At 38.0% G+C, this 18,858-nt stretch overlaps 1 protein-coding gene across 1 annotated transcript in view; it reads left to right on the forward strand.

Moving 5' to 3' along the window:
• The window catches only part of LOC126947223 (BCL-6 corepressor-like), a 28,792-nt gene extending 16,609 nt beyond the window's left edge, over window positions 1–12,183 (forward strand). The window contains 5 exon segments of the mRNA XM_050777930.1: window positions 1,389–1,555; window positions 9,342–9,487; window positions 10,069–10,146; window positions 10,360–10,516; window positions 11,748–12,183. Of these exon segments, the coding sequence (XP_050633887.1) occupies window positions 1,389–1,555; window positions 9,342–9,487; window positions 10,069–10,146; window positions 10,360–10,516; window positions 11,748–12,039 (840 nt within the window). The 3' untranslated portion in view covers window positions 12,040–12,183.
• Window positions 12,184–18,858: the final 6,675 nt, after the last annotated feature.

Here is an 18,858-nt window from a genome sequence, read left to right on the forward strand (position 1 = left end):
CATTCTCTGCTTTAATTCAACTCAGTGATAAAACATCACTTAGTAATGACAGCATGTTTTATACAGTGCTCCTAATTTATTTGGTTGATTAACATAGGTTTAAATTGTCAATTCAAAACTATTATGCAAACTAAATTTGTTGTATTGTTGTTAATTATTTTCCCCTTGTTTCTATATAGTGTCAGTTATTTTAATTATAGTGTTTAAATTTTATTATTATTGCCTGTCTAATCTGTATGAAGCCTGCCCTCTCAACAAAATAATGTTAGTTAACACTTCAAAATAATTACTAATACCTGTAAAACTAATAAACTGAGTGTAATTTCAAAATATTTTCAAAAAAAATTTTTTTCTGACTTGTTTGTTACTGAAACGTGACTCTAGTCTCTGACATTTATCCACATACCTTTCCCTTAACTTTAAACAAAGACAGGCAAAACAAGTCCCTCTGAATACCAAAACACAACTATGTCTAATTTTAAGATAGTTGCTCCCAGATAAAGTAAAGCAGTGTTCTCAGAGAAGGATCTTAGATTAAAAAATGGTGAAAGTTGATCATATGAACTGGGTCATTCTTGCTACACCTCGCTAAAACAGTTGAGAGTCCAGAAGGAAAAAATATTTGGATCACATACTATTTCTCTAAGAATGTAACTCTCTGCTATCCTGGCTTCTGAAACTGCCTGCTGTAATGTGAGTCCAGTTTTATTTAATAGCTAGTAAAACAACCTGCTGAAATTTTTACATGAATTCTTCATCACCATCAGTTACCAGTAAGAGCTTGCAGCTCCCTAAAACTTTACTAAGTGCCAATGAACTTTCTTAAAGAGCAATATGTAACATTTCTTTCTACCTTCTATCTCTTTTTTTAAATGAAATCTTCAAGTTTCTTTTTGTTCCTCAGACATACTGAAGACTCCATGATCTCAGTGTATGTCTTGCATTGCAATTCTTGCTTCTCAAAGGGTTTTAAATTTAGAGATCTCTATCTTTATTTTGTTTTGTTTGAATTTGACACAGGCATTGGGTTAAGGGCTTTTGTAGTTGCCTACTTGAATGGTCCAAACAGCCAGTCTGTATAGCCTTTTGTTTTTAAAGAGGAGGATATGGAGAGTTGGAGAAGATGAAGTCTGACTTACTGAGAGCCAGAGAGCTGGGTAGCAGAGCCAGGTTTCACAGTGTCACCAACCTGCAGAGGCATGGACTACACTGTCTATATCACAAGCCCTTCACACATGTGTTGGCCTTTTACCAAGGTCTCCATGTCTTGGGTAAGCTACAGTGGGTTCTTGGGCATAAGAGTATGTATTTTTTAAAGTGGACACTACCAAGCTAGAACAGCCCCATTACAAAATTCATTGTGCAGTGACATGTTTTCTTCCCTACAGGATTTGGTCTTGTACTGCCTGGAGAACAAGCATTGTGATGTGAATCATCAAGACAATGCAGGTTATTGTGCTCTACATGAAGCTTGTGCACGTGGATGGCTCCATATTGTGCAGCACCTTCTTAGATATGGTGCTGATGTTAACTGCAGTGCCCAAGATGGAACCAGGTTAGTGGTATATTTTACTCTCAACCTTGTGGCTCAATTTAGGGGACAGACAATATTTTTCAGGGTATGCAGGAATTCCTGGAGAAAACATGAGTGAGGAGCACATGAATGGTAGAATCATCTAGAACTAAATCAGGCAATTCTGCCAAAGTAAATATAACATGAAAAGTTAATGACATGAGAGGGAAATAGGCAGAATAGCACCAGTAAAGACTTCCTATCTAGACAATTACATTGGCAGAATTTGTATGTTTTAACTATTTTGAAACTCTAAAGTCTGTTCAAATCTTATAACTACCAGGGAAATTGCAGTTAATATTACTATATTAGCTGTCTTAGCAGTTCTTAGCTTCCTTAGGGTACCTTCCCTCCACACTGGACCAAGGGTAGGTAGCCCTGTACACATTTCTGAAGCCCCTTGCATAAAGTTGCAGAAGCCAGGGTAAAAAAGCATCCTGTCCACCAAATATTGGAGATCTATGTTCTGATCACTGATTGTTGCTTCTCATCACAGACAGGAGATGCAGACACTGAGACAGGCAAATATTGTTATCAGCTTCTCTTTTGGATGAAATGACTTCCAGTGGATTTACCATTGTCTTTTTTCCTGCTTTTTATTAATTTTTCTCTTTTGGCAGCTAGACTTATAAATAGTTAAGACATTCAAAACAATCACAAAATAGAAACAGCTTATTCAAAGGGCACAACGTTTAACTTATGCGGGATGCATAAGTCTGGAGATCTGATGTACAGTATGGTAACTACAGTGAATAATAATGTATACTCAAAATTTGCCTATCGGGTACATCTTAAATATTCTTACCATATGTATGTGAAAAATTAACTGTGTGAAGTGATGGAAATGTTAATTAGCTTCATTGTGGTAATCATTTGGCAGTATATAGATACAACCAAAACATCACATTTTACACTTTTTGTATATCAGTTATAATCCAATAAAGTATTGAAGAAATAAAGCAAACTGAACAAAAGTGACCACATGTACAAGGGGCCTCAGAAAGTCATGGGCTCAGAAGAGAACTGAGAAATCTAAACTTCAAATTGATGCTTGGCACAGAGACACTCTGCAATAGTTTTAAAAAATTATTGTAACTATTTTGAAACTCTAAAGTCTGTTAACCACACTGTAAGACTCAAATGTCAGCTGGGTGCAGTGGCTGATGTCTGTAATCCTAATGATTTGGGAGGCTAAGTTGGGAGGATCACTTGAGGCTAGTAGTTCATGATAAGCCCGGACAATATAGTGAGATTCCGGCTACACAATAGAAAAGAAGTAGAAATAAAAAATTGAAATGTCCCTGATTCAACCAAAAGAGAATCACAAAACATAAAAAGGAAACAGAAGTATGTTTCATTCAAGGAAAAATAAACAGAAATTGCCCCAAAGACCAGTTGGTGGACTTACTACACCAACACTTTAAAATGACTACGTTAAAGGAACTCAGACACACAAAGAAAGATGTGAAAGATGTGAAGTCAATAAAATGATGTATTCGTGATGTGGAAATAGCAATAAAGAGGTAACATATAAAAAGGAACTGAAAATATCTTGGAGCAGAAAGTAAAACCGAAATGAAAACTTCACTAGAAGAATTCAAAGGAGACTTGGATTGGCAGAAGAATTAGAAAACTTGAAAAATAGGGCAATTGAAACTATTGAGTCTTGGGAAAAGAAATAAAAATGATAGATATGAACAGAGCTTATGGGAACTGTGAAACATCATCAGGCAGACCAACATATGCATGTACAAGTCCCTGATGAAGAAAATATACAGATAGAAAGAGATAAGTTATTTGAATAAATACTAGCAGAAAAATTTCCAGATTTAATGAAATACATAAATGTAAACATCCAAGAAGCTTGATAAACTATAAAGAGATAAAGTTTGAGAGCAACAAGAAAGAAGGCATTCCTAAAGGGATTCTTATCAGAAACTTTGGATGCCAGAGGGCTTTTTGCAATCTACTCATCTGACAAGGGGCTAATGTCCAGAACCTACAAAGAACTCAAACAAATTTACAAGAAAAAAACAAACAACCCCATCAAAAAGTGGGCAAGGGATGTCGACAGACATTTCTCAAAAGAAGACATTCATACAGCCAACAGACACATGAAAAAATGCTCATCATCGCTGGCCATCGGAGAAGTGCAAATCAAAACCACAATGAGATACCATCTCACACCAGTTAGAATGGCGATCATAAAAAAGTCAGGAAACAACAGGTGCTGGAGAGGATGTGGAGAAATAGGAACACTTTTGCACTGTTGGTGGGATTGTAAACTAGTTCAACCATTGTGGAAAACAGTGTGGCGATTCCTCAAGGATCTAGAACTAGAAGTACCATATGACCCAGCCATCCCATTACTGGGTATATACCCAAGGGATTATAAATTATGCTGCTGTAAAGACACATGCACACATATGTTTATTGCAGCACTGTTCACAATAGCAAAGACTTGGAGTTGGCCCAGGTGTCCATCAGTGACAGATTGGATTGAGAGGGTGTGGCACATGTACACCATGGAATACTATGCAGCCATGGGGAAGGATGGGTTTGTGTCCTTTGTAGGGACATGGATGCAGCTGGAGGCCATCATTCTTAGCAAATTATCGTGGGGACGGAAAGCCAAACACCGCATGTTCTCACTCATAGGTGGGAACTGAGCGGTGGGATTGCTTGGACTCGGGAAGGGGAACATCGCACACCGGGGCCTGTCATGGGGAGGGGGGAGGGGGGAGGGATTGCATTGGGAGTTATGCCTGATGCAAATGATGAGTTGATGGGTGCAGCACACCAACATGGCACAAGTATACATGTGTGACAGACCTGCACGTTATGCACATGTACCCTACAACTTAGAGTATAATAATAATAAATAAATTAAAAAAAAAAGAAAATTATCTATCTATCTATCCATGCATCCCAATGTACATAGAGATATGGAAATCTATACACATAAAGATCTATATGTGTGTCTATAGAGCTATCTATATATAGAAATATCTGTTGGTCTGTATATAGATCTATATGTAGAGAGAGAGAGAAGAGGTATAAAATTCATATGCTGAAACCCATTCACATATTGTTCCTCTCAGTCTAATTGTATCTGGAGATAGGATATTTAGAAGGTAATTAAAGTTAAATGAAGTCATATTGATGAAGGCTTACACTGATAGGATCACGTCCTTATTTATAAGAAGAGAGAGATATCTCTTTATGTCATGTGAATATGTAATGAAAAGACATCTGACTGCAAGCTACAAAGATGACCTTCATATGAAACTGGATTGGCCAGAGTCTTTATTTCAATTGGCTAGGACTTATGTCTTGGAAATGCAACCTCCAGAATTTTGAGAAATAATTTTTCTGTTTTTTTTTTAGTCCACCTAGTATTTTGTCGTGGCAGCCTGAGCTGACCAAGAGACCATCTGAAGAGTACCTTCAGCATTCTGAGTCAGGCAGACAGGAACCAGTCTCTCAGAGATGCTGTGCGGGAAGCTAGATGTTGAATGCACACACTCTTGTTCTCTACCTAGGGAGAAGCTGGAAGGAGGAGTTTTCTTCCTGTTGCCCTGCATTGTGCTAGATGTGGGAGGATAATCATGGGTAAACTTTGTGTCAGTAAAGCTCTTCTTGATGTTGGGCTTTCTTAGGGTACTTCAAATTAACTGATTTCTCAAGTTGTTGTTAAGACTTTTTCTCCCTGAGACTGTGAGGCTTCCCTTACTACCGTCTTGCTAATGTCACATTTTTCTACAGTCTTAATGCAATTTCTATTATATTTCAACAGTATATATAGCAGAAATAGAAAACTCTATAATAAAATTCATATGGAATCTCAAGAAAATCTGAATAGCTAAGACAATCTGATCAAGAAAAACAAGTATATAGAAATTCAAACCTCATGGGTTTAAAATATTCTTCAAAATAGCATACGGTCCTAAAGACAGATGTAGACCGAAGGAGCAGAATAGAGATCCTAGAAATAAATCCTCATGTGTGTGGTCAAATGGTGTCTAACAAGTGTGCTAAGACTACATCATGGGGAAAGGGCAGTCTTTCCAACCACAAGTGTGAGGAAAACTGGGTATCTACATGTAGAGGAATGTACTTCTTTACACCATATGCGAAAAAGAATTCAGAATGGTTAGAGACCTAAAAGTAAGATGTAAGACTATAAAACTGACAGAAGAAAAGATCAGGGTCGTGCTTCATAACATTTGGTTTGGTATTGATTTCTTGACTATGTTATCAAAAGCACAGGCAATAAAAGCGAAAGTAGATAAGTAAGACATCAAACTTTAAAACTTTCTGTGCATCAAAATATGCAGTCAGCAGAATGAAAAGTAAGCATATGGAATGAGACAAACATTTGTTAATTATGTATCTGATAATGGTTAATATCTAAAATATATGAACTCCTGTAAGTCAACATCAAGAAAAACCTAAATACCCAAATTAAAAAAATGAGCAAATGACTTTAATAGATATGTCTTCAAAGAAGAAACACAAATGGTCCACAAGGAACTGAGCATCTTTAATTATCAAGGAGATGCAAATCATAACCACAATGAAATATCAACTCACACCTGTTAGAATAGATGGAGTGTTTTTTAAAAACACAAACAGAAAATAGCAAATGTTGGTGATAATGTGAAGAAATTGGAACTCTTCTACACTGCTGCTAGTAGTGTAGAATAGTGCAGTCATTATAGAAAACAGAATGGAGGTTCCTCAAAAATTAGTAACAGAACCAGCATATGATCCAGCAGTCTGACTTCTTCGTATGTGTATACTGAAAAGAATTGAAAGCAGGCAGCCAAGAAGTAATAACTACTCCAATGTTAATCATTAGATGAATGGATAAGCAAAATTTGCTAGGTATCTATAAATGAATTCTATTTATTTATTTAAGATGGAGCTGCCCAGGCCAGAGTACAGTGGCACGTTCTCAGCTCACTGCAACCTCTGCCTCCCGGGTTCAAGTGATTCTTCTGCTGCAGCCTCCTGAGTAGCTGGGACTACAGGCACCCAACAATATGCCTGGCTAATTTTTATATTTTTAGGAGATACGGGGTTTCACCACGTTGGTCAGACTGGTTTCGAACCCCTGACCTCGTGATCTGCCCACCTCAGCCTCTCAAAGTACTGGGATTATGAGAGTGAGCCACCACACCCGTCGGAAATATTATTTATTTTTAAAAGGAAGGAATTTCTGACATATGCCATAACAGGGATGAACCTTGAGGAGGTTCATTTATGCTAAGTGAAATATACATATCATAAAATGACAAATACTTTACTATTCCACTCATGCAACATGCTAAGAGAAGTCAAAATCACAGAGACTGAAAGTAGAATGTTGGTTGCCTGGGTTGCTAGGAAAGGTGAATGGGGTTACCGTTTAGTGGGTACAGAGCTTGTTGAAAGTTCTGCAGATGAATGATGGTGGTGGTTACACAATAATGTGAAAGATTTAATGGCCATGAACTGAATACTTAAAAATGGTTAAGATGGTAAATATACATTACATATATTTTTGCCACAAGTAAAAAAATCAGTGCTTCAAATTTAACAAGAGTTAGGATATAACCTTCGTAAATGTTCAGCCTCATTTTAGTTACTCCTTTTCCACACTGCTACTTTAAAATGTTATCACTATAACCTCTACATTGTTAGAATGATAATACTGAAAAAAGAACCACACATGGGGCTGGGCGTGGTGGCTCATGCCTGTAATCCCAGCACCTTGAGAAGCCAAAGGAGCAAATCACTTGAGCCCAGGAGTTTAAGCCCAGATTGGATGACATGGTGAAACCCTGTTTCTACAAGAGAGAAAAGAAAGAAAGGAAGAAAGAAAGAAAGAGAGAGAGAGAGAGGGAGGGAGGGAGGGAGGAAAAGAGGGAGGAAGGGAAGAAGGGAAGAAGGGACAAAGGGAGGAAGTGATTAACCAGGAATGGTGGCACACACCTGTAATCTCAGCTACTCAGGAGACATGTGAGAGGATCACCCTAGCCCAGTGAGGTTGAGGCTGTAGTGAGGCAGGATTGCACCATTGCACTCCAGCCTGGCAGACAGAGTTGAGATACTGTCTCAAAATAAGCAAACAAAAATCTTGTGGTTACCTTGGTAGGATTAATTCTGATTTTTAAGTTACGGTGTGTATATATATTTATACACATGTATATGTGTGTGTGTGTGTAAGATGTGTGTGTGTGTGTTTCCCTGCACCAGATAGGGTTTATTTCAGTATTAAGGTCACATTAATTTTCTTGTTGTGGTTTTATAATAGTGTTGTTTTAAAAAAAAAAAACTAACCATTTTTTTTCTAATTTTCTTTTTAATTTTTTTTTCTCTCCAAAAGTCAGTGACCAAGTCATTCTTGTACTCAAAAGCAAGAACACAAATAGCATTTGGTTGAGATAGAGTAGTGAGATTATTATTTTGACCATTTTTTCCTTGAATTGGCATAACTTTCCTTCATGGCCCAACAGAACAAGTTTTCTGCTTCATGAGGCCTTGTGCAGCTTCAAAATCCTTTTTCATACCTCGTGTATGGTCTCCCAGAGAGTCCAAGCTCAAACTCCTCATTGCTTTCAACCTTCACTTTCAGGGCCTTTCTTGGCCATTGGATGGCATTTGGAGCCTTATTTCTTCCTATTCCTGTGTGCGTAGGTTTATATCTTTCTCTCAGTTGGTAAGTAGTGAGGGCATGGAGTGTTGGACTGTTCTTCAATGTTCTCAGTGGCAAAAGCCCCTGAAAATGTCAATAATTAGTGGTGAATAATTAGTGAATAATTAGTGGTGTTGCTTTGTAAGACTCTGCACTCTTTATTGTGACTACATGCAAAACGTATATTTGAGTATACGTTTGAGTCCTCAGAGTACAGATGTCCCACAGCTGGTTCAGAAGGACCTGTCATCACCATCCACATCCCCAGACGTGGACTTCATCCTGCTTTTGACCTTAGTTTATTGGTCAGAAACCACGACTTGTCTGTTGTGGAATCCTCTGGTGGTATAAATGTGGTGGCTGCCTGAGGACTGGGTATTAGGGTTTGCTAATAGTTAAAAAAAAAAAAACGAAAATGTATTTTGGTTTTTCACACATTCCAAACAGCATTCCATCAGGAGGGCACTGTTGGCAGTGTTCCATCTTCCAGTAGACATGGGTGAGAGAACTTGGTATTTTTTCGGATCTCATCCTGATTCTAACCACCCTGGTTCTGAGCCACAAGTTTGATCACAGATCTCTGAAAGGTAACAAGAGAGGCTTTTAGGAGAGTCTAAACTCACCATTTATCTTTGCACACAGGTTCTTTATATAAACAAACAGGCATATTTAAAAATTTTTTAACAGTTGTTTGTTGTATTAGCTTTCATAATGGTAATTTTTTTTTTAGTTATGTTTTTATATCCTGTCCCTGCTTCCTTCAAAACTTTTAAAATATTTATTCTGTCTTCAGTTTTTCAGGCCTTGGATTGAGATAGATTTTCATTTGAGAGTTAGTCCTGAAATAGTCCCTGCATGGGTCCTGTTAAAAGGATTATGTGTATAATAATAATTTGTCATTTGATGATGGGTCAGTAATTACGTCTCAATTTTACTATCTGTGCATGGCAGTGACATTCTTCATCAGTTGAATATTGTGTCTATGAGGGTCACATGTTACACATATATCCAATTTTGCCTATTGTTAAAGAAAAGTCAAGAAATGAGCAAGTGTGCATGAGTTTAATCCCACTGCACATCTCTTACTAGGCCTCTCCATGGTGCAGTTGAAAATGATTGTTTGGAAATTGTCCGCCTGCTCCTTTCCTATGGCGCTGACCCCACTTTGGCCACCTACGCTGGCAGAACCATTATGAAAATGACCCACAGCAAAGTTATGGAAATATTTCTAACAGGTAGGTCACATTAAGGAACAGGAATAACAAAGTTCAAGATATGTTCTTTATTCATATATTAGATGGGGACTAGGTTATTGAGATTTGAGTTTTACTGGGTACAAATTAAAAAGCTTGAGACTTTAAAACAGCAGCAATGTGGCTTTTTTTGTATTGCATAATACAGTAGTCTAGTGAAGCTAATTATTTCAGTGAGTAGCCATTGATTCTATATTTCCTTTGATCTGTTTCTACCACTAACACTGTAAAAGATTTCCCCCAATTATTTGGATTTCCTACCAAGAATTTTTAAACAAATAAATATTTTTACATCTTGATTCTGGATAATGGAAACCTCAAACTTCCCACAGTAGAGGTTATTTAGAGTCGTCTGTGTAACTCAGTGAAGAACTTATCATGCAAGCCCCAGGCATTACTAGACTACATTTCCATACACAAGTATGGAAATGGATTACTTCCATACACTAGTATGGAAATATAACTGTTTTTTTGTATGTTGATTTAGTATCCTGCAAATTTGCTGGAATTACTCATCTTAACTTTTCTTAAAAAGCTGATCTTTTTTTTTCCTCTCTCTCCAGATTACTTAAATGACCTACAGGGTTGCAGTGACAATAAGCTGAATAGCTCTTGGGAGTTCTATGGCAGCTCTGTCTGTGGTGAGCAATATTATTCTTTTTAATTCAGTGAAAAATAGGAAGAGGACATTTTTCTTTGGTGTGGGTGAGGGAAGATAGGTTGTGCATGCTATAAAACAGACTGTGTTGGAAAGGAATCTATTTTTATATTTTTATTTAGAGTTCTTCATTTCATGACAGCTGAAATTCCACTATTGCTTACTAACACCTTTATCTCTTTCTTTTCTCCATTAGAACCAGATAATGAAGGGGGATCCAGTGTTTTGGCAAACCCCCCAGGACAAGAGGACCAGGATGATGACAATGAGGCTTGCAGTGATGTGTTTGAATTTGAATTTTCAGATAGCCCTCTCTTACCTTGTTATAACATTCAAGTTTCATCTTTGCAGGGGTGAGCATGGCTGCCATGTCACTGAAAATTGGCCGAGCTGCTTTTGTGGGTAGTAGCAGGACTTAAAGCGCTTTTGAAGTAGATGAGGGTGGGTGAGTGCTAAATGCCCAAGGGTTTTACCTGATGTAGCAAATAGGTTTTTTCTTAGAAGATTGATTATACTCAGCTAATTAATTGGTTTTATAGTATAGTATAAATTATCCTCAAAAGAACACCACCAATGCAAGTAAGGCTCCAGAACCTGAAGCACAGAAGTTTCTTATACTAAATTCTTTGGGAAGGAGTCCTAGGAATGCTTCAACAGATCATTACAAGGGCTTCTTGGGAAGCAAATATCAGGATTCAAGTTATTTTTTGGTGGACTAGCACTCCATTATGTAAATATATTCCATTTTAAAATCCACTTGTCTGCTGATGAACACTTAGGTTGATTCCATGTCATGGTTATTGTGAAGAGTGCTGTAGTAGATATGAAAGCGCAGATATCTTACTGACATGCTGATTTGATTTTTTGGGATATATACCTAACCATGAGATTGCTGAATCACATGCTAATTTTATTTTTAGTTTTTGAGGAATTCACTAACAGCATACACACATTCTCTTTTCTCTGCATTCTCACCAACATAATGTTATTTTTGTCTTTTGATGATAGGCATCCTAACTAAGAGAAGATGATATTGTGGTTTCGATTTGAAGTTTATTAGAAATAGAAATAGTAAAGTTGTGTTGCAGAGTGTGTGAAAGGAATGGACTTGGGGAAGAAGAAAGATCAAAGAGGTGTTTGTAGTTATCCTTTTGGGTTGGGGTACAGACTCACTTATCTCGGTAAGCCTAGTGAGACATATTAAGAGTCATTACCCAAATTATGGTGAGAGCTGAGTCAACAGGAGTTTAATATTTTTTCATCAGCAGTGAGAGCAGTGGAGTAGGTGTTATGATAAATCTCACTAAGGTGTTTCCCTTGCTTTGTATAATTCAGTTTGCTCTTCTACAAATGTCCAATAACCAGATGAATCCAGAGTTACCCTGATTAGAAGTAGATACTTACCCTTACCTTGAAAGAATGTTGTTCTATGAGTGGATATGGTGAGAAATGGCAGGGGTGTTGAAGTGAAAGTAAGTGACTCCTGTTATGCCTACAAGGTAGTTTTTTCAAGATGATAATTAATGGTTGGGGGAACTCTTATTTTTGCCAGAAATTGGAACTACTTTTCTTTTTATTTTGCAGACCACGAAACTGGTTATTGCTTTCAGACGTACTTAAGAAACTGAAAATGTCATCCTGCATATTTCGCTGTAATTTTCCACATCTGAAAATTATCCCAATTGCAGAGGCAGAGTTTTACAGACAGGTTTCAGCAAGTATCTTGTTCTCTTCCTCCAAAGACTTGGAAGCCTTCAATCCAGAAAGCAATGAACTACTAGATTTACTAGAATTTACAAATGAACTTCAGATTCTTCTTGGCTCCTTTCTGGAATGCTTAAATCCCAGGGATATGGCCTTAGAGAAGGACCACTGAGGAGAAGTCAAGTCCCACTGTATACTGTGTGTTGTAGTGTTCATCCTTGTTTATGTTTCTCAAAGTACAACTATTTCTTTGGAAAAGGGACATTATGACATATGACAATATTTCAGCTTTATGTAAGATGAGCACTCTAGCTAGAAGACCTAGAAAGATGTCTTTTTATTTTAAACTTTTGTTACGAAATTACTGAAATGTTTCTTTAATTTTAAATGTATGGAAACTGCTTTGAATAAATTTGTTTACATTTGGAACATCTTTTAAAAGGAAACTAGAATAAGGAAAAAGAGCCTTATGTATTCACTTTTTTCCACACAAAGCTCTGATGACAGAGATCATTAACATTTATAAATAATGTCATCAAAATTGAGAAAGTGTTTGGGATAATAAATTTGGTAAAAGCATTTGATATTGTAACTTTTTTGTTTTGTTTACTGTATATCTTCTCATGCCAGGTATAGGCTATTGGGTATATTTCAACTTAAAATTACATTGAAACACAACTAATTATATGAAATTTATAACCTAACTTAAAGGTTATAAATTAATTTCTATGAACCAAACTCAAATATTTTATGATCTTTTAATGAAGAAACTTCGATTTATTTTTCTCCTCCTCCTCTTCCTTCTTGTTTTCCTTTTTTTTTCTTTTCTTTCTTTTTGAGACAATGTCTCACTGTTATCCAGCCTGGAGTGCAGAGGCGCAGTCAGAGCTCACTGCAGCCTCTACATCCCTGGACTCAGTCGTCCTCTCATAATCAGCCTCTGGAGAAGCTAGGACTATAGGCCTATGTCAACATGCCTTGCTAATTTATTTATTTTTATTTTTATTTTTATTTTTTTGTAGAGACAGTGTTTAGCCATGTTGCCCAGGTTGTTCTAAAACACCTGGGCTCAAGTGATCCGCCTGCCTCTACCTCCCAAAGTGCTGCGATGACAGACATGAGCCACCATACCCAGCCTGTTTTTCTATTCACTATAAAATTATGAAAATTAATGACAGTTGAGTTTGCTTGAAAATGTAAATATTTTAATTCTGTGCTTATAATTTCTTTCAACTTTGTTAGATTTATGCTTTTGTAACACTGTTACAGAAATTTTCTGAAGATGCAATAAAACTGTTGAGGAAATGAAAATATTGAACTGTCCTGTGTCCTATGTGATCCTAAAACATATTGTTACTTTTTTTTTTAAGTTGACAAATTTCCTTGGTGGCTTAATTTCAATTATTTAAAACTTTTTATTTCAATAGCTTCTAGGGGTACAAGTGGTTTTTTGTTACGTGAGTGAATAATATAGTGACAAAATCTGAGATTTTAGTGCATCTGTTACTCGAATTGTATATATAGTACCTAATGTGTAGTTCTTTCATCCCTGGCCCCACAGCACTCTTTACCTCCTGCATCTCAAGTTCACTGTATCACTCCGCATGACTTGTGTACTCATAGCTTAACACATGTGAGAACATGGTTTTTGGTTTTTCACTCCTGTGTTATTTCACTTAGAATAATGGCCTTTAGCTCTAAGTTGCTGTGAAAGACATTATTTTATTTTATTTTTTGTTTGTTTTTTTGTTTTTTTTTTGAGATGGAGTCTCGCTCTGTCGCCAGGCTGGAGTGCAGTGGCGCGACCTCGGCTCACTGCAAGCTCCGCCTCCCGGGTTCCCGCCATTCTCCTGCCTCAGCCTCCTGAGTAGCTGGGACTACAGGCGCCCGTCACCATGCCCGGCTAATTTTTTGTATTTTTTAATAGAGATGGGGTTTCACCGTGGTCTCGATCTCCTGACCTTGTGATCCGCCCGCCTCGGCCTCCCAAAGTGCTGGGATTACAGGCGTGAGCCACCGCGCCCGGCCTTATTTTTTTTTTATAGCTGAATTGTATTCCATTGTGTATATACACCACATTTTCTTTATCCAGGATTAGTCAATGGGTAGCATATACATTGATCCCTGATCTTTGCAAGTGTGAATTATGCTTCTATAAACATACATGTGCAAATGTCGTTTTTATATAACAACTTCTTTTTCTTTGGGTACACACTCAATAGCGGATTGCTGGATCAAATGTTAGTTCTACTTCTAGTTCCTTAAGGAATCTCCACACTGCTTTCCATAGAGGTTGTACTAATTTACATTTCCTCTGACACAGAGTGTAAGTGTTCCCTTTTCCCCCCATCCATACCAATGTCTGTTGTTTGTTGACTTTTCAATAATGTCCATTGTTGCAGGAGTAAGGTGGTATCTCATTGTGGTTTTAATTTGCATTTCTCTGATGATTGGTTATGTTGAGCATTTTTTTGCAAATTAATATTTGTTGGCCATTTGTGTATCTTCTTCTGAGAAATGCCTGTTCATGTCTTTTGCCCATATTTTGATGAGAATATTTGATTTTTTCTTACTGATTTGTTTGAGTTCCTTGTTGATTCTGGATACCCTTACTGTTAGATATGTAGCTTGCGAACATTTTCTCCTATGGCATATTTGCTGATTATTTCTTTTGCTGTGCAGAAGATTTATAGTTTAGTTAGGACCAATTTGTTTACTTCATTCTTTTTGCATTTAGTTTTGAGATATTAGTCATAAGTTCTTTGTCTAGGTTAATGTCTAGAAACTTTTCCTACATTGTCTCTAGAATTTTTATAGTTTCCAGTCTTAGATTTAAGTTTTTTGATCTATCTTGTGTTGATTTTCGTATTAGTTGGGAGATACAGATCCAGTTTCATTCTTCTACATGTGGCTTGCTAGTTTTCCCATAACTGTTTATTTTATAGGGTATTCATTCCCCAAACTATGTTCTTGTATGTTTTGTTGAAGATCAGTTTACAGTACGTATTTGGCTTTATTTCTGTGTTTCTCTTGTGTTCCATTAATCTGCATGCCAATTTTTATACTAGTATTATACTGTTTGGTAACTGTTCAGCAGTGCAAAGGCTCCAGATTTATTCTTTTCCCTTAGGATTGCTACTGATTCATAAATCAAAACTGTAGCATTCAGCAGTTTCTATTGCTCTTCCTAGGAACTTAGAGAAGCCAATTTCAAGATTGCAAAAGTTTTTAACTGCTTAGGAAAAAAAATTTAGTTCCATCACATGGGCCCCAAAATTCCTGTCCTCTGGATGGTGGAAACTCCTGCCTTCTGGATGGTGGAAATTAAAGTGTCCCCACAGGGTCACAAGGTTAAACTCTTAAGGAGACAAAACAAGATAGAGAAATTTCATACAATATTGGTTTCAGGGACCCATAGCAAAGTTTGTACCTGATCAGCTTGCTGAACTGGCTTAAAAAGTAGGCTCATAAGAATGCTAAATCCACATTTCATTCCATGATATGCCATCATTCCGTGATATGAGAGTCAAAGGATCCATGAGGGTCATTTCTTCTTTTACAATTTTCTTTTTGATCATGTTGACAGTATGCTAGGGTGAAAGGGATGTCCAATTGGACTAGGGCACAAGTGTCACTCCAGTTACTTGCAGAGTGTACAGTAAGGGTCCACCACAATACCACCATGTATCTGCTCCAGGATGAACAAGGGCGGATTGGTAAGCTCTTGGAAGACCTGTAGTTCACTGGAACCCTTTAGGTTTCCAAGAAATGCCAAATTTTCCCCTTGTTATGAGAAATATGAGATAAAATTGGTGTCAGGAGATGGAGGCTGAATGGCTCTTGGGGCCTGCCCCCAGGGTGTTGGACTTTAGGGAGTAGTGGAGAGAACGTTTGGCAGGATTTATTGCCCCAAACTGTGGGATCTTGGAAAAGAGCTACATACCTGGTTAGCTGGAAGACCATCCAAGTGGAGAGGGGACGACCTGCACCTCTGGTCTACCATATGAACAAGCATAACAATCGCTTTTGTTTAGAGTTCAAACGGAATATTTAATCCATTCCAACCAAGCATTTGCATCTTGATATCCTATTTTGATGGCTACAGTTTGTTTTAAATCCTTAACTTGTATAATAGCCACTTTGGTTTCATCATTGTGTGGAGGAAGAATTGTAGTTTCATAGGGGTATAGTGTAGAAGGAAGTGTAGGAGGTGAAGGAGTAATAAAACATATCTTGAAAGATCCAGTAAGATTTGTCCCTAACATTTCAGCTCCCATACCATGTAAGTGACTTAAGGTAAGTTTAGGGTTGGGAGAAGTGGGAGCAAGATAGAAATTCGCACTGGATTAGATTGGTTATACTGGCAGTTGAGGGTGGGGTGCTTCCTTTAGCAAAGTGAATGTACAGTTTTAAGGACATACAACCAGCTGTTGATGAGGTCCAGCCTTGATATTTGGTTGTTCACATAACGTCATTTTCCCTATTTCAGACTTGTTTTCCTGCATTTGTAATAGGACAGGGTTCTTGAGAGGGAGAGTCTTTTGTCTTAAAGGAGAAGAGATCCTTCTGTGAGGCTGTTGCCTTTGACTTTGGAGATTTCCACAGGGTATAATAATACAAGCATCAAAGATAATAGTTTGGGGTGAGCTTGACCTGATTACATTAATAAAGAGAGGACAAGCAATAGCAAGGGAAAAGAAAGAAATATAAGATCAAACCTTTAACTTGGTTGGAGTTGACCCTGGAACAACTGCCTGGAGGGCCACCCCTCGAACTTCTAGTTCACCACACCAGTCCAGAGACCATGCTCTCTTCAAAGGTTGGAAAGATGGGAAGTTCGATCCTACCTGGGAGGGACCCTATTTGGTCCAAATTCTGGAAGATGTGGTGCTCCTTCGATCTGAGTGTGATGAATCCATCCCATTTTGGTGGCACGGATGGCTATCTTGGTTGTTAGAAGCACCAAATAGGGTCCCTCCCAGGTGGGATCGAACTTCCCATCTTTCCAACCTTTTAAGAGAGCATGGTCTCTGGACTGGTGTGGTGAACTAGAAGTTCAAGGGGTGGCATCTGTGCTAAGAGTCCTTTGGTCCTGAGGGAAGAGAAAGTCAGGGATATACCAAATATATAGTTTTTGAGGAACTGATCCTTTGTTTTGAACGTTGGGATGTCAGCACTGGAGTGTAGAGAAGGGAACCCACACAGCATTTCATAAGGGGATAAGCCAATACCTTTCTGAGGGACAGTTCAGATTTTTAACGTGGTGATGGGGAGGCATTTAGTCCATGGCAACCGAGTCGTTAGGACTGATTTAGTTAGGCAGTTTTTGAAAGTCTAGTTCATTCTTTTTACTCTTCCTGTTGAAGGTGGGTCCCAGGGCATATGGCAGTTCCAGGTTATATCTAGTATTTGAGCTAGTTTTTTAATGACATATGCAGTGAAATGAATCCCATTGTCTGAATTGATATTTTCTATTAATCCAAACCTGGGTATAATATTTTAAACTAATGTCTTGACTACATTATTAGCAGTTGCACTTGAAAAGGGAATAGATTTTATCCAATGAGGAAGGTGATCTACTGTCATTAATAAATATTTTAAGTGGCCGACTGGGGGCATTTCGATGTAATCAACTTGGACACTTTGAAACAGCTTAATCCTGGATTTCTCCCTCCAGGAGATAGTTTTCTGAGGGTTTGCTTATTAATCTTTTTACGTACAAGTCAGCTATTTGTAAATTGTTTTGCTAAAGTATAAATTAGTGTACATCCATGAACCCTGAGGGCTGCATCATCCATAGCTTGAGGTCCCCAGCTAGTCCCCTGATGCAAATAAGAAAGAACTTCTCTCATGAGGGGTTTGGATAACATTTCTCTTTGGTCTGGTAATACCCGTAAAGGTTGTCTAACAGTAGCTTGAGCTCTCTTTTTAAGTTTGGATGTTCGAGTTGGTTAAAGGAGCATTTATAAAACCAATGCCTCCTCCTCCTATGGGCACCTCTTTTAAGGAGAAGAGAGCTAGAGCTGATTCTCCTGAGGTAGAGGGGAAAGGGAAGTTCTGAATATGTATTTTTTACATTGCTCTATCTCATGTTGAAGTCCTTTCAGAGAAGGGTACTTAGGCTGGTAATGAACAGGCTCTTGGGATGATTTCCAAGAGGCAGGGTTATAAGCAGGGGGGACAATATGAGTAGGAGAAGGGTCTGAGACAACTGCCTCTGCTTGACGGGAAGGTAAATTAGGGTTAGGAGCATTGGATGGGGCAAGTTTGTCTAGCGGGGTTCCATGTGTTGGTGGGCTGTCTAGGAATAGGCACTTTTATCTTTTTCAGAGGAATTAGTCTCTGACTTTCTCCCTCCAGTCTTTAGAGTATAAAGGAGGACTGGTCCTTGCTGCCAACATAGGGCATAATTTTTCTCCTCCTGGTAGACAAGGCTTTTGTCATTAAGTTCTATTAAAAACTGACAAATCTAATCCTCATTTGACCCAAGCTTTGGCCAGAAAACTCAGGGTTTGAAGATTGGTTCCTGGTTCCAAATGACACAACAATATTTTATCCTCTGTTGCTTTTTCTTGTGTTTAGTCCTTTCATTGTCTTTCCAATATTTTAGCATGAGTTATTGGGGACTATCAGGGGGAATGTTATTGCTGCTAGTTTTATCCTTTTTACCTTCTACCTTATTTGGGGTATTTCCCATCTTGATGGTTTTGAGGTGAGGCTCAATCTCCCCTATTGGAAATGTCTTGCCTTCTCTATTACCAGACGTTTGTGTTAGGCTCAATCCCCCTACTGGAGATTTCTCTCCTTTCTTATCCTAGAGGCTCAACTCCCACTGCTGGAGGTATCTTACACTCTTTTCCTTCTGCTTTGTCCTTTCTGGCAACTTCCCCAGAGGGAATTTAGGTTCCTTTTAATATTGGCAGGTCAGTATAAACCCCTGACAGGACCCCCAAAGGGGTGCCATAGCAAACCTCAGATTGCACTCACTCAC

This window comes from Macaca thibetana, chromosome Y, assembly GCF_024542745.1.
Source record: "Macaca thibetana thibetana isolate TM-01 chromosome Y, ASM2454274v1, whole genome shotgun sequence".
NCBI lineage: Eukaryota > Metazoa > Chordata > Mammalia > Primates > Cercopithecidae > Macaca > Macaca thibetana.